General features: G+C 39.7%; 2 protein-coding genes and 1 long non-coding RNA gene across 10 annotated transcripts in view; 1 reads left to right on the top strand and 2 right to left on the bottom strand.

Annotated features, from left to right (window-relative positions):
* The window catches only part of NNT (nicotinamide nucleotide transhydrogenase), a 43,873-nt gene extending 43,525 nt beyond the window's left edge, over window positions 1-348 (bottom strand). For 2 of the 5 annotated variants that reach the window (XM_046905897.1, XM_004937220.5), the window contains exon 1: window positions 259-348. The gene's annotated coding sequence lies outside the window, so the exon portion shown is untranslated. Of the gene's footprint in view, window positions 1-4 lie in introns of all 5 variants that reach the window. The other 3 variants (XM_015277552.4, XM_040656565.2, XM_004937221.5) reach the window with 3 other exon arrangements.
* A 186-nt stretch (window positions 349-534) lies between these two features.
* On the top strand, window positions 535-22,623 carry PAIP1 (poly(A) binding protein interacting protein 1). Of its 4 annotated transcripts, none has more exons than XM_040655524.2 (12): window positions 535-698; window positions 2,068-2,163; window positions 4,430-4,605; window positions 7,650-7,838; window positions 10,275-10,387; window positions 12,162-12,273; window positions 13,553-13,678; window positions 15,078-15,184; window positions 16,270-16,387; window positions 16,499-16,553; window positions 17,212-17,305; window positions 21,128-22,611. In XM_040655524.2, exons 3-12 carry the CDS (start codon window positions 4,495-4,497, stop codon window positions 21,219-21,221), a joined length of 1,119 nt encoding a protein of 372 aa, XP_040511458.1. In that variant the 5' UTR covers window positions 535-698; window positions 2,068-2,163; window positions 4,430-4,494; the 3' UTR covers window positions 21,222-22,611. The 4 variants fall into 4 exon arrangements, with proteins under 4 accessions (XP_040511458.1, XP_040511459.1, NP_001268672.1 ...); XM_040655525.2 differs by having other exon boundaries at window positions 651-1,108; NM_001281743.2 differs by lacking the exons at window positions 535-698; window positions 2,068-2,163 and adding an exon at window positions 3,049-3,317.
* Window positions 16,263-21,207, bottom strand: LOC121108621. Its single transcript, XR_005843287.2, has 2 exons — window positions 21,092-21,207; window positions 16,263-20,735 (listed from the first exon to the last, which is right to left on the bottom strand). It is a non-coding gene; the product is annotated as an uncharacterized LOC121108621 (long non-coding RNA).
* Window positions 22,624-22,727: the final 104 nt, after the last annotated feature.

Genomic DNA, 22,727 nt, shown 5'->3' with positions numbered 1-22,727 from the left:
TGACCTTGGGCCAGCCGCCCACTCCCCGCCGCCTCCGCCGCGGTCACGGCTCCCGCGCAGGGCGCCCCCCCAGCCCGCCGGCCCGCGCTGCCGGCCCGCCAGTCACCGCCTTCTCCCCGCGCCCGCCGCTCTTTCACGGCTGCGGGAACGCACCGCCTCCGCTGCCCCCCCCCCCCACCCCGCCCACGCTCCTCGCAGGAACAAAGCGGAGCTCCCGCAGCGCCGCTCCCGGCCCCGGCTCAGCCGCTCCACACCCACCGGCCGTGCCGCCGGCGCCGGCCCCGCCGCGGCACTGACCGACCTTGGGGCGAGGCGGCGTGGCGGGCCCGGAGAAGGCGGAGCGGGGGCGGAGCGGGACGGGGGGACAACCCGGAAGGAGTGGGGGGAGCGCGGGAGCCGGTCACGCGGCGGCCCCCGTCTCGCGCGCGGACGGGGCTGTGCGTCACGTGACCGCGCTGCCGTCGGGCGCGGGGCGGCAGTGAGGTGTTCAGGGCGCGCGCCGCGCCCCGCCCCGCCCGGCGCCGAGAAGCGCGCACCCGCGTGAGGGAGGCGGGGGTGGCGCTGCGGCGGCCGTTGGGGCGGCGGTTGGCGCGGCCGTCGGGCCGGCTGTTTTTAAACACATTTCTGAGAAAAAATCCATTTAGAGTTCATCTCACGTGCTGCTGCGCCATCTGTGTCTTGGGCTCTGCTGAGTCAAGGTACCTCCTGGGCGTCCTGGAGATCGCTGTCATGCCAGTTATTGAAGCCAGTCCTTCTTTCAAACATAAGAGCGATCGGCCCATCTTCTCCCGAATTAGAACTAACGTCATTAGTTGGGAGGAAAAAAAAAAAAAAAAAACCACGAGAAACCAGTAGGGGTGCTTGTGGTCTGAGCAGTGACGGAGCCGCAGTCAGTGGCGTGTTGGCACCGGAGCTGCGGGTCCGTGCAGGCCTGCGGGACTCTGTGAGGCTGCCCGGTGACGCCCCGGCACGGCAGCGGGAGCGGCGGCAGCCTCACTGCCAGAGCGCTGCTGGGGGTGCTGGGCCCGCCTGGGAGGTGTCTTGCAGCACCATCCAGAACGTTCCAGGCAGAACTGCAGGCATTGTTTAAAGAGGTTGACGATTGCAGGTAGCATTTAGGAATTAGAATTTGGGGTTTTATTAATATTATTTAAGGTTTCTGCATTGGGAAGGAAAAATTGTGTTCCCACTCACCCTGACGCGGATTTCAGTCGTGCGTCTGTAAAGAAAAGATAGATCTGGGATCACATTTTGCTCTGCAGTGTAAGCAGCTGTCAGAAGCTCCTAACAGTAAAGTGAATGTCTGCTAAGTGAAAAGAACTCAGCTTTGTGACCAAAGAGTGAAAAGTTGTCTGACATAGAAATGATAACCCGAGGTGCTTAATTCCTCACCAATACGTATCTTAATTCATGCAATTTGCTTTACTGAAAGATTGGTGCATTGAACAGTGATGGTGCCTGCACTATTATGTTCCTTAAAGCCTCTGCGTTCTGCAGCCAAAGATTGAGAGTCTCAACTGCTCTTTTCACATTAATTTATGCTTTTCTTAATAAGATAGAGTCCACAGCTGTGACCAGAGGTCACACAGACTTTAAAACCAGGACTGAAGAAAACAAAAGCAGTGAATATTTTTAATTTAGTTCTTTTAGTAGGCTAGATTCTATAAGGGTTTGGCAATACTGCTCACAGCTGTTTTTGTCAGTTGTTTATAAACGTGAAGACTAATGCTTTGAAAACTCATCAAAACTTCCAACACTGGTTCTGCTTTCAGTTGCACAGTTTAGATTGATTTCTTTATCAGACTTCACTTTAGGCAATAGTTGCATAGGATGAGTTTTCCCATGTGCCCAATTAGTTATAAATGTGTCACCTTTATTATCCGGCCAAGTTTGTCTCACCAAAAATCAGTCCAACGCATACCTCGGGGAAATAATATATCTTAGCTGTTTTACTTTCTACAACCTACATTCATCATAGTAAGGGGTAACAATAAACAAGCACATACCTTCTAAGATCTCACAGTAACTGCTTTAAATACAGAACAGTACTATTTTGATTTCTTCCAGGTTTTCAGACAGGCTCACATATTTTTCTTCTTCATGAATCATCGCCTGAGTTGGAACCAACACGCGAACCTTTGGATTGGGCTTTGGAAACACCAGGTGGGAAGGTCAGGGTCAGGCTGTTCCGAACTACAAACACTGCTGGGCTGTCAGCAGCGGCATGTGCTGGATGGCCCAGTGCACAGTTCTCTCCCTGGCTGCAAAACTCACAGAGCAAACAGAGCAGGACTCTGAACAAAAATAGGTGAATTAAGTTGCAGAGGGGTGTATGAATTGAGTCATTTGCAGTTAGTGAGATTATATAAGCAAAAATGCATTACATAGCCTGTCTTCTAGAGTGAGTTCTTGCTGGCATTGAAGGCTGTGAAACTAAACTTGTTTGTTGCCACTTGTGATGTATGAATTATACACGAAAACAAGTTACCATTCACCAACACGGTTTTATTGTCACGCTGGAGGCCTAACTGCACTACCTAAATTTTACCTTGTAGTTCAGCCTGCAGCTTTTCCCCACACGCCCTTTTTCGAGGAAAACAGCAATCTGTGTGCGTGGTGGTGGGACGCTTCAAATGAGGCACCTGCAGGTGTGGTTTGCTATCGTACTGCCTCACGCTGTGCTCCTGTAGAATCAATAACAAGATTCTGCAAGTGCTGTTTGTACCTCCTCAAGGTTTTTGAGAGAAGCGCGGCTGGAGCGCCCCGCGCCGGCCGCGCTTGTTGGCCCACAGCGGTCAGCCCCGCGCTGGGCCGGGTGCTCGCCCCACGCCAGAGCGCAGTGCCGGGCGAGGCGGCCCGCCGCCAGGCGGCGCTACTCCCGGCGCTCCGCCACCTGCTGCGGGGCGGCGCCGCGGCGGCGCCGGGGTCGCTATGGCGACGTGCGGCGTGCCGGCGGCCGGCAGGGGGCGCTGCGGGCGGGGTGAAACTGAAAGTGGAGGGCTCGGGCCGCGGCTAGGCGGGACCTGGCGCCGCGCCGCTCCAGCTCGCATCCTCCGCCCCGTTCGAAGCGCTTGAGCCTCCCGGCCCGAGTATGGCCGAGAATTTCGACCGAGCTCCCGGTGCCGGTCGAGGTCGGGGCCGCGGAGGCAGCGTTCTCTCCGGTGCGTCGGAGAGCGGCGGCGGGGCCTGCCCCGGAGGCGGCGGATCGCACGGCTCCGGCGCGGTCGAACAGCAGCAGAACAAAACGAGCGGCCTCCTCCCCCAGCAGGAGCCCCTGCGGCCTCCGAGGACGGCGCCGCTGGGCACTGGAAGCTCAGGTACCGGGCCGCCGCGCCGCGCGACGGGCCTCCGCCGCGGATCTCGGCGCCGCAGGTGCCGGGGAGACAGCCCCGCGGCGGGCCGCGCTCGCCCCTCTTTCCCGTCCCTCCGAGACCGGGCTTCCCTCGCGCCGCGCCCCGGCCCGGCCGGGAGGACGGCGCGGCCTGAGATGAGGGCCTGCGTTCCACGGCCCGTGCTCCTGGCGGGTCCGGGTCAGCGCCGCACGGGGCTGGGCCGGGAGGGGGCCTGGTCTCTGCGCTTCTCGGCGCCTGTCGCGTTTCTGCGCTGTGGGCCTCTACCAGGGGAAGGGCGTAATGCTGCAGCGCAGCCTTAGCGCAACGCCCCCCCGCCCCCCTTTTTGTGCGCGCACATCTGTGCGTGCGTGTTATCCGTCTGCTAATCCGACCGCAGATGGTCTCATCCTTCCTTGCGTTGAAGAAGTCTTAACTCCGGCATAAAGGTTTGAGAAAACATAAACCCAAGGCGTTGCTGATCGGTTAACTTCTAAGGCGGAGGTATCAGATTCCCTTTTCAATAAGCTTGGGAGCTGCTCTTGATTTGCGTATTTGGAAATGGGCAAAAATATGGTTTAAAAAATATGATTTTGATGCTTTTGTTGTTTTTTTTTTTTTTTCAAATTATATGCAAGAAGGACATAGTAGCTTTGAGGATTATGTTAAAAATCAGTCTGCTATTTGTCCGCTATTTGTTGACCTTTGAAATCTTTCTTTTGCATTTAAAATCTATGAATAATCCACAAGGAAAGCAGGCATACCAGAAGTAGATTTACTGGTTTCTCATGTTAGTGCTCAGAAAATGTGTTTGTGAGGGTGGGGGGTTGTCCCTCTTTTTATTTTCTTTTCTTTTTTTTGCCACTCTCACATGAAGTGAGACTGTTTGCTTTCTGTAATGTGGAAAGGCATCTGAGTTTCCAAAATTGAAAACTTTACCTATGTTTGAAAAAAGCAGAAAAAATATCTAAATAAGATTAAGTATGCTTGAAAGTATATACTCTGAGTAAAAGTATATTTAATGTCAAGAAGGTTGTGTGTTATGTGAGAATTGTCACATAAGTTACGTCTAAGCGAAGCTGTTAACAAAACCTTTTCAGAGCACCTGCAACAGACAAGAATCCCATCTGGATCACGAGTTTCAATTCCTTCTTCTGGACCAGAAATGTCAAAACCTCAGGTGGCTGTGACTCCTGTGGCAATGTCAAAGTTGTCAGTTAAAGCACCTGAGTTTTATCCATCAGGATACAACCCAAACTTCAATCAGAACTTGGCAGTAAGTGTTAATCTTCTCTTAGCTTATAGCAATTTTCTTTTATGCTTTCTTGAAATCTTCAAGGCTACATTTGCCTAAGAAATTCCAGAAATTCAGATGATAACCTCCAGAGTCAAGGTAAAGTGATAGTGGGTGGGTATTATGGCGTACATGAGTTAGTGTGCAGTGTTTTCTGAAGTTTGCAGCAGATAACCACATTCCTTGTTGATTACACCAGACATTGACTCCAGAAACTTCCAAATAAGCTCTTTTTGGAGTCTGCCTGTGTTGCATTTATGTCTACAGTGCTTTTTAAGTAAAACCTTAGTTGTGCTTTTATGCAGATTTCCCAAGTTTTTGAAGCAATGTGGGAGATGAAGGCTTAACTTAAACTTTAAAAATATATAAAAACAGTGATATGGTATTAAGCAACTACACTGAGACTAGATTTTGAATAACTAATAGGAAAAAAACTTGAGTTGAATCCTAAACATGGTGTTAGGTGTTTTAAATTCTGTTTTTTCTTATCAGCAAAATCATGCTGCTCAATGCTGCTCAATGTTACCTGCTTTGCCAGCTTACTGAATAAAGTGCCTGTCCTGGATAGTACAATTTATGGCCACTGTGCAACTGTTAGCAAAAAGCCAACAAAAACACGCTTCAGTGAACGGCTAAGATGTGGGAAAAAAATATTACTTTGCCCCAGTACATTGAACGTTTTCTGTGAATACTACATTTCAGTTTCAAGATCCGAAAATGCCGTTTAGATTGTCGTGCATTTGTATGTGTATAATTGCAAACTCCTGAGGCCAGCAATGTTGCTTTTCAGCTATTCTGCAAAAGCATGCAAGCATGTGGGAGCTCCTCATTGCTATGTTGTAAAAATATATTATAAGTGATTCAGCTTTTAATAAAAATAACTTCAAAATCCTATCAGAACCTAGACCATTTATTTGAGTATGTTTGACACGTTGCAAGGACCCTAATCAGTGTGTAACATCCGTGGAATAGTGATCTTTCGTACTGAATTAACTTCATAAACTGGGTTAATCTACAATAAAATGTAAGTTTAGAGTACCTTGTTTCTATGCAGGTTTTACTCATGAGTTTTAAAATTGGAATCAAAACAAAGTTTTGAGAAACTTTGATTTCTTTTACTTAGAATTAACACAATTCAAATTAGAAATCATGTTTGTAATGTTCCCAAGGAGTTTTTAGACCTGAAAGTTCACATTCCTTCTATAAAGTGCACAGTGCTTTTGCTATTAAGCATTTATTTTCTGAAGAACAATCAGTTGATTTATTGTGTTTCAGTAAGTTACGGTAATAGCTCTGTGTCTACATAAAATCCAGTCATTCTGTTAATCTCCGGTTAGGTGGTGCTTCTGTGCTCCTTAACCTCATACATACAACTCAAATATGTGATCTTGTACATGCAACATTCCTTATACTTAATTTTTCACTAACTTTGTTGTAAACTTGATATATGTATATAATCTGAAGGAGAAAAGGCTTATTCCTGAAAAGTCTGAAGAGAAATCAAACTGATGATAAATTGTGAGTGTCTGAATGGAAATGTTGTGAATACTTCTTAGGTATGGGAAAGTGGCATTTGGCACACTAGCTGAAACAACCTGAGAGTAGGTTTGGCTCATGGATCTTTCCTATAGACTTTCTGATTTTTAAATTGATGTAAATCAGAGGGTTATTTGCTATCTGCCTAGCCTGTTCATTGTTAGTTCTTTAAGCTTATGAACTGACTCCTAGTAGAAGAGAGGCAAACTGCTGATTTTTGGATTAGTTGCACATCCTATTTCATTGTGAATAATAACATAAAGGGAAGGAATTAGACCGAGAAATCATTAAAATTAATGGAAAGTTTCTGTTTGACTTTCATGGCTTTGAATCATAAATTTGTAATGAATCTGTAAACGTACAGCCTTCTGTTTGCCAGCAACTATTTAGAAATAACCAAGAGGAATTTGTTTTATTTTCATTTAGTTGATGTAGTATGTGGTGCTGTATTAAATGTTTTATGTTTTATGTGTTAATGTTAAGCCTTGAAGTCTGCCAGTAAGAAACGTAAGTGAATTACGTTTAGAAGTTACTGAACTAAATCTGTTTAGTTTTTAAAACATATGTTACTACTAGTAAGTTACATCACAAAATACATTCTTCCTATGCTATTCCTCTCATATACTTGCATTGTAATCACCCCGTAACAGTATTACAGACATTCATTTTTTGAATGAACAGGATTAGCAGTCTTCTGTTTCATCACTGAGAACATAAACATTGGTTAAGTATTATTGTGCTAGCTCCTTCTTTCTTTAGGGAGCAGGTATGTTTACTGTCTGCTTTTTAACCTCGGTAACTGCAAATTAATGCAATACCACTTAAGAAGACATGAAACAGAACTATTTGCCTTTGATCTATTTCCAAAAAATGCAGCTTCACTATCTTTAGAAAATCAGTTTTCCTGGCCTAAGTTTATACATAGGAATACTATACTGTATTTATTATATTTCTGTATTTTCTCCCTCTCTCGCTTATTTTGGAGCACAGTCGCACTCTCTGTAAGTGCAAAATATTTTGTTTCCAATTTCCAGTTACTTCTCCTTCTACAGTTCATTTATCTGCAGCACAGTATGTGCGCACATGAAGAAAGGGTTTTGAGTCTCAGTTAGGTAGTTCTATTCTTAGAAGGTATACTCACTTGTTAGCTTGTTGATCTTACATCCATTTTAGCAAACTGTGTAATTTGGTTGTTCTTCGTTTTGTGTTATTCTTTATTTCTTTTTAAGTCTCTTGGCATGCTTGTCTGAGAGACCCTAGTCTCTGTAAAAGCATGTTACTTAGCTCTTCTCATAGCACTACTGAAGCTTTCTGGAGTACTGAGGTTTATGCTCTATAAAAATAAATGTGAACCAGGTAGTAAGAATTGTTATCACGCATGCCGAGCATCGAGAGTTACTGGTAACTAAGAGCAGTATGGTTACTTGTGGAGCTGGCAAGTGTAGCAACTCTAGATTCTTTTTAAATATTGTGCTTTTTCATTGCTATAGGATTCTTCCTTCGAAGATGGATATGGTGGCTATCTGACTTTGGCAGAATATGTACAAGGCTTCCTAAACCATCTCACTGAGCAACCAGGTTGTTTTGAAACTGAAATAGAGCAGTTTGCAGAAACACTGAATGGCTGGGTCATTACAGATGAAGCTTTGCAAGAGCTTGTTGATCTCATCTATCAGCAGGTAGTGTGTGTATTCCATTTTATGTCATGGATTGGATGCCTTTTGTTACCTAGTGTCTAAGATATGCGTAAAAGTGTTATTTGTTATGTAATTGTATCTGTGTAGAATTTTAATGGTTTTCAATCTGTCTCTTTAGTCTGGAACATGCAAAGGAAGATTTTGCTTGATACACTGTAACAATAGCTTGAGTGTAGAATGTTTGACTCATTGACTAGTTTTCCCAGTTTCTTGGTTGCCTTTATGGTGTATCCTAATCTTCCAGGTTACATGCTAAATTGCAGTTGCAGCACCTAATTAAAGGAGTTATCTTTGAGTTGCTGTTTTACATAGCAGGTATCAAAGTAACTCTTAAACCATGTCTGAGTAATATGTTTTGATTCTTTCCTACAGAATATATTCATAGAATCATAGAATGGCCTGGGTTGAAAAGGACCACAATGATCATCGAGTTTCAACCCCCCTGCTATGTGCAGGGTCGCCAACCACCAGACCAGGCTGCCCAGAGCCACATCCAGCCTGGCCTTGAATGCCTCCAGGGATGGGGCATCCACAGCCTCCTTGGGCAACCTGTTCCAGTGTGTCACCACCCTCTGGGTGAAAAGCTTCTTCCTAATATCTAACCTAAACCTCCTCTGTCTCAGTTTAAAACCATTCCCCCTTAATATTCATCGTAATGCTTAGATACTTTTAATTCCTTGAACTTTTAAACAACTAACTACACACCTACTATGTATATCACCCTTCAGGAAATATACTTATTCTCACAGGCTTTGTTCTTCACTGTTGGTCTGATGGTAACTAGGTCTAGTCCCATTGATGGTCATGGAAATGAGGACGGAGACCTTAAACTGAACTCTGTGCTAATTGGGGAAGCCATTGGAGAGAACAGTTGAATCAGTTGAATCCAAGCAAATGAACTGTTGTTCCTGTCATTTGGGCTTTCTACAGAGACTGTAGTCACACTTAGGCTTGCTATTTATTACACTGGGTGTCTCCTGCTTTGCCGAGTTGATTGCTTTCAAACACTTGAAGAATGTGAGCGACTCTTATTTTCCTCATCTAAGTGCAGATACTTGCAGAATTTTTACAGTGAAATACTCTGGAATGTATAGAAGCTGCATGACTGGTTGGTTCTCATACAGGACTCAGAGTCTTGAGTTTCTTATTATCATACAGTTTCTTATTATACAACTGCCAAATGTGTGCTGTGTTTGGCAGTATCATTTTCTCATCCTTTATTTGGATACCTGGAGAACAGTGAATAAACAACAAAAGTATTCAGTATAATTTTACTGAAAGAAAAAAAAAACAATTATTCATCCAAATAACAAACATTTGTGTACATTAAATAAACTGACTCACATTTAATGCAAATCTTTAATTTTGTCACCTCATATCCTGGTTTAAAACAGGCCTGGTATTATGGTTCGCTGTTGCTTCGTTAACTGAAAATTGCTGAGCATCAACAATCTGAAACATAAGTTTATGCAGGAAGTGAAATTCATCTCAATGGTTTTTTTTGTTTTATGTTTTGATACTAGAATTTTAAATTTTAGGATTGGGTTTTGTTTTTTGTTTTGTTTTTTGTTGTTGGGTTTTTTTTGAATGACAGGAGATTATAGCATTTGAATTTCAGTTAACTGTGCATTTATTACTTTTCTGTCTTGAACTTCTGCTCATGTATTTGTGTCTTCTAGTCCTGGCTTATCACAAAACTTTCATTACACTGTCAAAGTGTGCTTATAAGTATCTGCTTCAGTGATACTAATTAAATCCAGTTGAGCAGATTTGTAGATAGTAGATCTGTGCAAGAAAAAAGCTAAAATGAAGGGAGGAGGAAAAAAGAAACAAATCTTGTGCAGTTCTCCCTTCTTTTGAAGGTCCAGTATCTCAGGCAATCTATAAAGATTAATCGCCTACTTCCCTCTGTTCTTTCTAATCCATTTACATATATATCATTCCTTGTCATGTTGTACTCTTTCCCCAGGCATACTCTACTGCCAGATGTAGATTCTGGAACAGATAGCTCTGAAATTGCATCAGTGTGGAATTTTTTGGTTTAATCATTCCTTGCTCTTTGAGAAAGTGCATGTCCTTGAAGAAGTCTTAATGTCCTCTATAGATTTTTTTTTTTTTAATAAACAGTTTGTAAGTAAGTTTTAGACACTCTTTGGTATAGGTTCCAACGGAGAAGTAGAGTTGAATGCTCATGGCAAAAAGCCACAGAATCACATATAGTGAATGTTTGTGTTCTGAAATGCGCGTAACAAAGTGTTGAAAATTAGCGTGCCAAATAATAATAATTAATCCTCTACTTTTCAGTGGTCCAATCAACTGTTGTTAAACAGCATTTTCTAAAATTATTTTAAAGGTATTTCCTCATAACCTAATTGTTACCTGTATAAATAATTTATTTTTTCACTTTTATTTTGAAAGGCCACATCTGTCCCAAACTTTTCCTACATGGGAGCAAGGTTATGTAACTATTTATCTCACAATCTAACCATTAGTCCACAAAGCGGGAATTTCCGACAGTTGTTACTTAAAAGGTGAGTAGTTGTGTGTCCTTTTAAACCTATTACTTCCTGTGTCTGGGTTATGTGTCTTCTTCTTTTGTATGTAGCTCTTAGATTAGCATCCAAAGAAGTATGTATTTAAAATAGAAAGATTTAAAATTGAGAGCTATTAAGGCAGAGGTACATACTGAGTATTGAATATATACACCCTTTATTCTTTTAATACAAAAACAAGACTCAGTTTAGATTCTGTAGTCTCTTCTGAACTCAGTACCAAATTATAGAGTAAATTTGAAAGCTAGTCAACTTCAAAAGTATCCTAAAAATTTACATAAGTAAGATCTCCTTTGTCCTGTCCTTGTCATTGGACTCTTACTGGGACATGTTTTTTTTTTTTCTTGAATTACCTAACTGTCTGCACTTGCTGTGTAAAGATTTTTCATTGATCATCTAAGTTGCTTTTGCTGTGTAAAGCTTGTTCATTGATCAGCTAAGTCACTTTACATACATTAATAGATGTATAAAATGCAGAATGATCCGCAATTTTCAGAAATTTAGGGGATTACAGTTTAATGACTTCATAGATTACATGATGCAACATCTTTTAAATCAACGTGTCTCCTTTAAAATCTTAGTGTATGACATTTGAGGGATTAATACATCTTACTTCAGGAGTGTTTAAAAATAATCCTTTTTTCTTTAAAGACTTTTGGCTTTCTAAGCACCAGGCTTAATTTAAAAGTTTTGCTTAGTACATGGATATTTACAAGCAAAAGCACGGTAAGCTTAAAAGATCATCAAAATGAATTTATTGAAATCGGGAGCAGTACCTTATGGAAAAGCTGAAGATACTTTCTTATTGTCCTTGTTACAAAGGAGATAACCTTCCTAGTGACACTAAAATCAGCATTTTTATCTTGTCTTCTTGATTACATTTGTTAAATGAACAGTATAATGAAGGAAATCCCTGCTAATAGTGATTACTGGTTTTGAAACCAACCCAGTGATAAAATTAGCGCCCTAAAAATGCAAGTTTGAGGTTGCTTATGCTTTTGCATCTGCTGTGGATGAAATTGGGATGGGGAGAGGATAAAAAGGCTAACTATATGAATACATATTCTCCTCCTCAGCTCAAATTTCTATCTAAATATGATATCTCAACTCCTTAAATTGTTCAGTTTTCTCAAACATTTCCCAGTCAATTTCTTAATCTCGATGCGTAGTGGAGGTTGTCTTGTTTTCCTTTTATTCTGAACCGGTTTTAAACTGCTGTGTAAACTAGCGCCATCCTTGATAAACTTGTTGAAAACCAAAATATTGTGTCATTACCTTAAGTTATAAATGCTGTTAAATCTATTCAGTTTACACCGCCAAATGTAACTAAATTATGCATAGCTGTCATTTAAAACTGTGGCATAAAGAATTTATCAAGTAAGTGTAAAGGCATACGTGGCGATGTGAGCACTACTCTAAAATGGGAAGAAGCATCTCAGTACTTTCTGTATTTCTGTTAACATTAACATGCCTGTGTTAAACTTGCATTCATGTTGCGTTAGGTGTATTTTTGTCTTCAACATCTCAGTGCTTGAAGCCACAATCATGTCATCATATTTATTTACTGAGGACAAAAAAACACTTTGCCTTTGTGAAGTCCTCTCATTTCCTTCAAAAATCATGCTTCCCAATTCAACATGGAACAGTTTTAACACAGTTCATAAATTCTTAGAACTGCACTAACTCAGTAGCATATTGTAAGTGTTGGGATGCTTACAGACAATAATGATATGATTTTGTTTAATGTTTTCAGGTGTCGAGCAGAGTTTGAAAACAGAGATGAAGCTGCAAAAGGAGATGAAGTTACTCGAAAACAATTTCATGCCTTTGTATTGTTCCTGGGTGAACTTTACCTTAACCTAGAGGTAGGAAGAAAGTTATTTTTCAGGTGGTTCTTCATTAATTTTTGTTGTGTTTAAGCAAATACTGAAATGAGAGGTATCATTTGAGGTATTGTTTGTGTTGGCTTTTGTTGCTTTTTTATATGGAAATGAGTAAGTCAAAAACTTTAGAACGTTTTAACTGTGTGTCAAAGAAACAGGCAAAATGGACTGGATCATTAAAAGAAAAAAGTGTATAAAGACACTTTAAAAAAAAAAAAGGGTAAGAGTTCATTAAAAGAACCAACCATAAACTACCTTTCTAAAACTTGTCTGGGCATACCTACTTTTCTGCCAGAAAATTTGGAATGAAATTCTTTGATATTTTCCTTTCTCTTGCAAAACCATCAGATGTTAAAACCTATCAAAAGCAGATTTAGCCACTGGCTGGAGCTATTAAATACTTGAAGAAGGGGTGGGTGGGAGATTTCAAAATGAGCAATTAGAAATGGAGACCTTGAGTAGGATTTCTTCTCAAGGTTTGAATCCTTGGCTTATGCATGAAGCACCTAATCTTTTTTTTAGATCTTTTTTTTTTTTGTATCTGTAGTGCATACATACATATTTTTTGTATGTGAGAACCTTTCTTGACTCTTACATCTGTGAGTTCAGCAAAGTCATCAACTTCCATAATATGCTTGAGAATTTTTTTTACTGGAGTATTTCAAATAAATGATCTAATGAGGTGCTGTAAAAATGCTTTTGTATCACAAGAAAACAATTCTCAAACTCTTCCATTTTTGTACATAAGTGGGCTTTGAAGTGTACTTTTCGCTTTCTCGAAGTAAAAAGGAAGCTTTACAGGAAGTATGGCGGGAGAGGGAGCTGCCCACTTTTGTGGAGTTACCCCTCTTGTTTTTAAACAGTTTTCTATAATTTTAAAATACATGAAGAGTGCCTTATAGAAGTAAGTTATTACAGCTGTAGAGAAGCGTGATACAGTATAAGGAAGAACCTGAGATTCCAAGAGTTAGGGATGATGCATACTGTTTGCCAGGCATCTTGCATTTTTTTCTCATCAATTTAGGAACAAGAAAATAGAGAAAGCTAGAAATGCATTATTATGCTTAGGTTAGGTTTGAGAGAATATTATTCAGTCTGTGTTATAAAATAATTGTGGTAGTTGGTGAGTTCTTCCAGCTGAAGAGTTAAACTATGCTAATTACCAAGTAATTAACCATGTTAATCACACGGCATTTAAGAGAAAAAATAAAACTAATTTCTGAAACTTAAGTCTTCTAAGTATTTTATTAATGTCTTGCAGATTAAGGGAACAAAGGGACAGGTAACACGAGCAGAAATTCTTCAAGAAGGCCTTCGAGAATTACTAAATGCGCTTTTCTCTAATCCTGTGGACAGTAATTTGATATGTGCAGTGAAGCTGCTGAAGGTGAGAGTAGTTTTAAATGAAAAAAAAAATGTTTTGTAAATGAGGACAAAATTCATCAGCACTATTTGTTTATGTAATTGTAAGTATGTCTTACTGTAGTTGAAATACAAATATTAGGATACCTTGACTTTAATTCGTCTGGGTAAGTAAGAACAGAGTACATCAGTGCATATAATGGGAAGTGAAGAGAATGAGATCTGGTCATCCATGGTTCCTGATGCTGAATCCAAGCTGGGGGCTGGAGTGGAGAGAGGGGAGAAGATAGGAGAAAAAAATCAGGGAAAGTGATAGAAAAGTCAGGTGAAAACCTGTTTCTTCATGCCAGAGGCCAGATGTATTCCCTGGTCACAGATTTGAGATCTAGGCTAGCAGAGGTATCATACCACAATTCCTTTTACAGACCAGTGGTGTGATGTAGAGAGGTTTATAATCACGGGTACATAGAAGTTCAGAATTGGTTGGGTAAAAGGAGAGGGGTTAGTTTCCTAATCAGCATAAACATTAGTGGAGTTGAGCAATTGTCATTTTTGGGTATCCTCGCTGTGATGTTATTCCATGCCCTGTGAATGCTTTAGCTGAATGCCTCAAAAGAGAAATGAGCATTGCATAGTCAGTGGATTGAGCTTCTGTAATGTATAGAGTGAAGGTAGGATGTTTTATGGAAGTGTTTATCATCAGAAAGATGAGAATTTTTGCTTCTTTTTTAAGTGCTTGAAGGTTGGGAAGAGAAAAGGGAGCGGTTTTAGATAAATGCATGAATATTACTTTTAAAATCCTTGATAGATAAGGAACTGTATGCTTAAAGCATTTTATTTCTGAGATAATAGATGTATCTCAGCTTTCAGAGTGATGAGGGAAACAAAACTGCAGTAGAGGAAATGTGTATGGGCTTTTATGCCTTACATTGTCAGTTACACAAAATGAGAGAAAATGTGTATAGGCTTTTATGCCCTACATCCTCAGTAACATGAGGTGTACTTTTTTTCATTAATATCATCATGAACTTGAGCAAATAAAAAACAAATTATATACTAGTTCAAAAGTATTAAAATGCAAGGCCACATACACGAGCAATAGAATTGAAGCAAAGGAGTAAGCAGTCCCTTCACGTCTTTTGCCACTTTTGTTGTGGGAGAAAACAATAACCAAGTTGAATAAATTGTAGGATTTGGGTCATGCTTTCTCTTTGGAAAGATACTGGGAAGTTAAGATCTATCACTTTCATTTTCATTTTCTTGGCGTTTTTTTTGTTTGGTTTTTTTTCAGCAAAATGTTTTATCTGTCATATATCAAATCCTACTTTATTGTCTGAATGTAGCAGTACCTATTATGTTGACAGCCTCTTAAAGTTTTCTGTAATTTGCTTTTTAAAAAAATGTACTCATCCCTTGTCTTTTAGTTGACAGGCTCAGTTTTAGAAGATGCTTGGAAAGAAAAAGGAAAGGATGATATGACTGAAGTAATTCAGAGAATTGAAAATGTTGTACTGGATGCAAACTGTAGCAGGTGAAAAGATAAATTTGTTCCTTGTTTTGTTTTGTTTTACTAAACATAAAAGCTTAAAAATCCTCAAGAGTAATGAACATGTCCAAAACATGCTTTCACTAAAAAACTTTAGTTCACTAAAATTGAGGTCCTTTTGGGTAACTTTGTTACTATCTAGTAACTATCTGTACTATCTGGTATGTTGGGGTTTTTTGATTGTTTGTTTTTATTCTCTATCTTAATAGATGTGATTAATGACATTTATGTCTTGAAATCTCTTTTAGGTGCTTTAGACTTTAAAAGCGAGTATAATGGTGATGATATCTCCTTGCTCATACTTTTAAACCAGAATTTAAGCCTTAAATATGGTATTTAAATCATTATAATTGTAGGTACAAAATGGAATACAATTTTATTGGGGTGTTTTTGTTTGTTTGTTTGTTTTCCTTCTTGGACATACCGTTTTGGCAAGGTCTTACTACAGGCTGCAGAAAGTAGGGGAAGCAACTGAAGATACTTTCTTTTCTCTCTTTCTCAGTAAGAACTCTTGTCTGTGAACTTTCTTCAAAGAAGAAAGCAACTTCTCTTATTTTAGGAAAATAAGGAGAGGTGATATTTAATATATTGGAGACCTTACTTTGGCCTCATTGAGTACAGAATTTCAGTTTGAAGTAGGGGGCTAAAGCCCCCTAAAGCATAAACTAGATGTTTGAATATCATTCACCCACCCTACCCCCTGTTCTTCCCACTATATTATCCTTTTACAAGAAAAAGATGTGTTACTCTAGTTGTGCTGTACATTCGTTATCTTGAGGAAAAACTATAGCAGGTTCTATTTAATACAGATTCCCTATATCAACACAGAGGTAGTGGAGAGAGTGAGTATCTCATAATTTGACACACAGCATTTAGATGGGGGCGGGGGGGAGGGGTGGAGAAGACTCAAAATTACCTGTATGTTGGAACAAATTTTCGGTCATTTTTGGAGCTTATTCTGCGAGGCATCTGAGGTATCCATCTAGTATTCATAGGATAACAGATGCCCATTTCCTTGCTTAGCAAAAGAACATTCTAACTTCTATGGTGTTCCTGTTTGGTATTACCAGAGATGTGAAGCATATGCTTCTGAAACTAGTAGAACTGCGATCAAGTAACTGGGGTAGAGTTCTTGGAACTTCTTCACATACAGAAGCTACTCCTGAAAATGACCCTAACTATTTTATGGTAAGAATGTACTTCAGTTCCTTAGTTTGATTCATAGACATCTGTATAGCAAAAACTTCAAACAACTGCTTCTTTGAATGTAAGTGATTTTCTCTATAACTTTATCCTTAGAATGAGCCAACGTTTTATACTTCTGATGGCATTCCTTTCACTGCAGCAGATCCAGGTACATCTTGTTTAATGTATACCTTCTTTAATAAGTTGTAATTAATTGTAGTCTTATCTAAGTATATATGAAGTTCTTTTAAAATATCTGAAACTCTTGCAATTTAAAAGACAAAATTATGTATGAATTTCTAGCTTTGAATTGTACAAAACATCCCTTACTTAGGGTTTAAAAAATGAAGATATTTGAAATTAAGGATATGTATTTTAGTTCACAGTATTCCTCAGCAATCTCTTTTCAAGGCCAGAAAACTTAGTCTTCTTTTATACACTGTTAGAATCATGGAATCATTACTGGAATGGAAAAGACCTTCTAGATCATCAGTTCACTAAATTATGTCCCTTACTGCCTAGCATTTTCTAACATCGGGATACAGCATAGTATGGTGTCATTTGAGATGAAGGTATCTACCTTTACAGTTCTGTGGGATGATGGATATTATTCTTGGCGTTTGGTTGATGTCCTGAAAAAATGCTGTACTAGATTTTTTTTTTCCCTACTGTTTCATTCCATTTATGGTTTCATTAAATAAGCTACCTTCAAGCTGTGTAGATAGTTTCATTAAATAAGCTACTTTCAAACTGTGTAGATAATTGCTAATTTAGCAGACTAATCTCACTTGATATATATATCTCCATCTGGTTTTTTACTGTGCCAGATTACCAAGAGGAATATCAAGAGCTGCTTGAAAGAGAGGATTGGTTTCCAGATTATGAAGAAAATGGAACAGATTTATCAGGAGCTGGAGATTTGTATGTTTACTTCTAGAATAACTTTCATAAACTTTGTCTTAACTTTATTACTTTAACTTTCTTATACTTTTTCTTAACTTTGTAGATACTAGTTGTTCTTACTGCAAACTTAAGAATGTCATCTTGACAAAAATTAAGTAATAATTATTGCTCAACCCTACAATAGAAGTTAAATACTTGTTACGGTTATGTTGGTTTGTAATCACACAAGTTCAAAACAAATATTTATCCTTCTGAATATTGTAAGAAAGTTTCAGTTATTTCTGAACAGGTGCAAACTTTGCTTGCAGTGTTTTTTTCAGCATTAAAAAAAAGTGAAGCACCTGAGCTACAAGCATTGTGAGGCAGCCTGATTTGAGTATATGTCATAGCTAGAGATTATGACAATATTCAGCCTTTCACAAGGAAGGTTGCTAAGTTTTTCTCCTAAGCATAAATAGTATTCCCCTGTCACATGGCTGTTAAGTATTTTTGTAAAACACAAAAAGCAACCTCATAGCAAAGGGGGAAGCAGTAGATGAGAATATAGTCTGATTTTCTGACATTGGTTTATAAGAACCTAATTGGAAACCACTAGAAAAAAAATAGGGTCTAAAATAAATTACTCTTGAGCTTTGTAATCATCTTGTTGAAAGAGATTTGAATCTAAAAAGTATTTTCATGTTGGCTTCATGTTTGATAAGAGCCTGGATCAATATTTTTCTTAGTAAATTAGAAGACTTGGATTGAAGCTAGCTGAGGGTACTTGCAGGAATTATGGGATGAACATAAATTAGAGATGCCATCAGGAATTAACAGGCTAATATTGAAATAAAAATACCTATTTGAACTGATGTGCTTGTAAGACCAAATTAAATGCAAAATGGAGACAGATAGCACTTTAAAAAAAAAAAAAAAAAGCATGTCTGAAGAATGGCATGTGGAGGACTGGCTCAGCCCTTTATGAGAACTGGCTTCAGAACCATCTTTGCTGAAAGCTTAAGAAAAGCTTAAACAAATGTATAGTATTGATCTTCTGTCAGCTATTTCTTGTGGCTTTCATCCAGGAAAAGCGCTCTGTGCATCTACACTGCTACAAGAGGAAGAGAACTGATTATTTAAGGCACAGTGCTCAAGAAAAAAATTCTTTTTTGTATATTTCCCTGACAATCACCATGATTTTGTATGAAACCTAACATTTCTGGACCCAGTACAGATAAGATATGTGACTGCCTTGTTTGGAACTCGTGCACAGAAGATGATAGCCTCAAACAACTGCACACTTGCTGAGAGTCATTAGTTGCTGACTTTTTAAGAATCACATACCCACCCTATCATACACAGAATGGCTTAGATTGGAAGGGACCTTAAAGATGAACTAGTTGCAACTCCTCTGCCATAGGCAGGGTTGCCATCCACTACCTCCAGCTGCCCAGGGTCCCAACCAACCTGACCTTAAACTCCTCCAGGGGTGGAGCATCCAAAACTTGTCTGGGCAGCCTGTTCCAGTGCCTTACCACCCTCAGAGCAAATAATTTTCTCATACTGTCTTATGTAAATCTCTATCATTTTAGTTTAAAACCATTTCCTCTTGTTCTGCCACTATCACAGCATGTAAAAAGTTGGTCTTCCTCCTTTTTATATGCTCCCTTTTGAGTAATGTGTTCTCCCTGGAGCTGCCTCTCCTGCAAGCTGAACAAGTCCACCTCCCTCAACTTTTTCATAGGAGAGGTGCTCCAACCATCTAATCATCTTTGTGGCTGCCTCTGGATGTGGTCCAACAGCTCCACATCCTTCTTGTTCTGAGGGCCCCAGCCCTCAGCACAGTACAGCGGGTGGGGCCTCACAAGGGCAAATTTGAAGGGGATAATGACATCCCTCTCTTTTTCATAGGATCATTTTCATAGAACCATTAAGGTTGAAAAAGACCACTAAGGTCATCTATCTAGTCCAATCATCGTCCCCTCACCATCATGCCCATTAAACCATGTCCCTCAGTGGCGGCAGCTACCCTGCTTTTGAAAACCTGCAGGGACAGTGGAAGGCTGAGGAAGCTTCCTGGGAATCCTGTTCCAATGCTTGACCACTCTTTCAGAGAAGAAACTCTTCCAAATATCCAATCTCAACTTCCCCTGGTGCAACTTAAGGCCATTACCTCCCTTCCTGTTACTAGTTACTTGGAAGGAGAGGCTGACCCCAACCCTGCTACAACCACCTTTACTCCAGACTAAACAATCCCATTTCCTTCAGCTGCTCCTCAGAAGACTTGTGTTCCAGACCCTTTACAGTGTTGATTCCTTTCTTTGGACACATTCCCAGGCCTTTATATCTTCCTTGTAGTTAGGAGCCCAAAACTGAATGCAGTACTCGAGGTGTAGCCCCACTGGTGCTGAGTACAGAGGAATGATCACCTCCTTACTCCTGCTGACTACATTATTTCTTATATAAGCCAGGATACCATTGGCCACCTGGGCACACTGCTGATTAATTCCCTCAGGACCTTTTCCTCTGCAGTCTTCCAGCCACTATTCTCTGAGCTTTTTGTAATGCATGGCGTTGTTTTGACCAAAGTGCAGAACCTGGCACTTGATCTTGTTGAACCTCACACAACTGGCCTCAGCTCATCAGTCCAGCCTATCCAGATCCTTCTGTAGGGTCTTCGTACTTGCAGGCACATGAACACTTCCTTCCAACTTGGTGTTATCTGCAAATTACCCAGGGGCTCACTCATGCTCCTTAACGCAGCCTTAACAGTTGGCCTTCCAGCTGCAAGCACACAATGCTGGCTTGTATCCCTCTTTCTATCCACTAGAACCCCCAAGTCTTTCTCTGCAGGGCTACTCTCAGTTCGTTCTTCCAGGCTGTAAATGTCTGGGATTGCCCTGACCCAACTGCAACACTTTGCACTTGGCCATGTTGAACCCTCTGGGTCCACTTCTCAAGCTTGTCAAGGTCCTTTTGAGTGACAGCTCATCCTTTTGTCATATCAGTCACACTGCTCAGGTGGTGTCATCTGCAAACTTGCACAGAATCCCACTGTGTGTGTTACTGATCAAGATGCTGAAGAGCACCAGTCCCAAGGCAGATTCCTGAGGGAGACCACTCATTACTAGCCTCCAGCTGGACATAGAGCCATTGACCACAACCTTCTGGCTACGACCATCCCACCAATTTGTTTTCCACTGGATAACCTATCCTTCCTATCTTTCCAATTTTGAGATAAGGGTATCTTGTGGGACCATGTCAAATGCCTTGCAGAAGTCTAGGGAGGCAAAGTCAGTTGCCCTTTTTTTGCCTGCTGATGCCATCATTACATCATAGAAAGCCACCACATTGATCAGGCATGATCTGCCCTTGCTGAAGCTGTGCTGGCTGTCTCAGATCACCTCCTCAGCTCACATGTGCCTTCACACGTCTTCCAGGAGACTATGTTCCATAGTTGTCCTGGTAGCTGTGGGGAGAAAGAGAGCTGTTAAGTGATCCCCATCACTTTTCAGTGCTGTTTTGAAACTCTGTGGTAGTCTTCACTCTCTGCAATACTGATTATTATTAATGGAATCCAGTCTTTCTCTGGCCTAAATATAACAGGTCTTTCCTGGAGGAGGAAAAAAAAAAAGTGGCAGGATATGATTTAATAAAAGGTACTATAATATCAGTGCAAAAGAGAGATGAATTAAGAGTGCCTTCATATGTTTATTTTAATTAATGTTACAGTTAACAACTATTTATAAGGGTATGTTTTATTCTTGATATCTATATAAATATTTCACCAATATACCACTGCTGAAAGTGTATACTTAAACTTACCTTTGGTATTGTGTTTTGTTTTGTTTTTTTTTGTAGATGTTTTGATGACATTGATGATGAGATGGATCCAGAAATTGAAGAAGCGTATGAAAAATTCTGTCTAGAGTCAGAACATGGGAGAAAACAGTGAGAAGTTACACATAAATATCAAATACGTTTATTAAAGCAGTTTAGGTATGGTTAGAGTGTAAGGGGATGCATAAATTGAAACATTTGTACCAAAATAAGGAAGTTGAGTTTCTCCAAGAACTAAAGATACAGTTTCCCTTTTGTTAAACAGAATCTGCCAAAAATTGTAATCATATGCCCTGTATCTTAAAATGTTGTGTATATATCATAGTTTATTTTATGTACAGGTATACGGACAATGTTTTGGCTGCAATAAAAATTCATCTTAAAAATATCATAATGGAAGTTAAATTTTAACTAAAGCGGAACTGTTCCACGAAATTTCCCTTGTGGGAGAAAGGAGAAGAACAATTTGATCTTTTAATTGCTTGCTTGTTCCAATATGCAGTAGAACTCTCCCATCCCTTTTATCATATACAAGCTATCCTTTTTTTTGTTGTTTTTGTTTGTTTTGTTGCTTTTCTTTTTTTATTGCTAAGGAGAGTATGATCCAAATACAGATTATCTCTGTAGATCTCAATCATGGAATCATGAGAAGTAGTTTGTGAAGATTTTGTGTTTTGTGGGTTGTTTTGTGGGGATACCTATATATATATATATCCATATATATATATACACACTTTTTTTTTTTTAAGATTCTTGCTTTGTTTCTTCCCACTTTCCTCTACCCAAGCCCTTTTGTGTGAGGTCTGGACACATTAACATGAAATATGGGGATATTGTGAAAAACTAAGCTGTATTTTATAAGTCAGGTGCTTTCAAGATCTGTGGTTCAGATAAGCTTATTTCTAACTTTTACAAGCAAAAACTATCCTTTAAATAATTTGCTGTGTTCTTCAAGACTACATGAATATAGGTATGGTTTAACCACCACTTCTCAAGACTATGTGCAGTGCTCGATATATTTTTGAATGTATCTAACATGTCTAACCTTCTGGCAACACTTGTAATTTTCTCCATTCTTCTAATTATTTTCTATAAGTTGTCTTAATTTTGTAGTTTGAGTACGTTCATGTATTTCATAAATGTTAACATTCTGAAGCTGACTGCTCTTTTTTGACTTAATATAATCATGTTAGTCTATAATATTCCATTGTTGCTGTTGTTGCCAAACTCAGTTGTACTGTTTCTTGTTATCTGTTTCTGGTTAGACTAAGTAGAACCCCTTACCAGAGAAAAAAAAATAAAAAAAATAAAAAAAAAAATCCCAAAGTAGCTACTGTAAAGAACATGTTGTAAATATGCATGTAAATAATTCTGTTAATATTTCACTGTAACACGTTTGGTTAAATGACTTGTGCGTCTGCTAATACAGTGAGCACTGTTTTCTGGGTGTTTATTAAACGTTCATTTAGGTTGGAGTTTTCGAAAATAAAATCTAACTAGCTTTGTTTCCTTTGTTATATTTTCACTGCTCTGCCTTTTTGCTTAAAAAAAAAAGGTTTTTTGATTCTTCTGTATTTCTCCTACCTGTAGCAGTTCTTTTTTTCTTTAAAGTAGCAGCTGC

The sequence above is a fragment of the Gallus gallus genome, chromosome Z (genome assembly GCF_016699485.2).
Source record: "Gallus gallus isolate bGalGal1 chromosome Z, bGalGal1.mat.broiler.GRCg7b, whole genome shotgun sequence".
NCBI classification, from domain to species: domain Eukaryota; kingdom Metazoa; phylum Chordata; class Aves; order Galliformes; family Phasianidae; genus Gallus; species Gallus gallus.
This window is presented reverse-complemented; position numbering and strand designations above follow the sequence as displayed.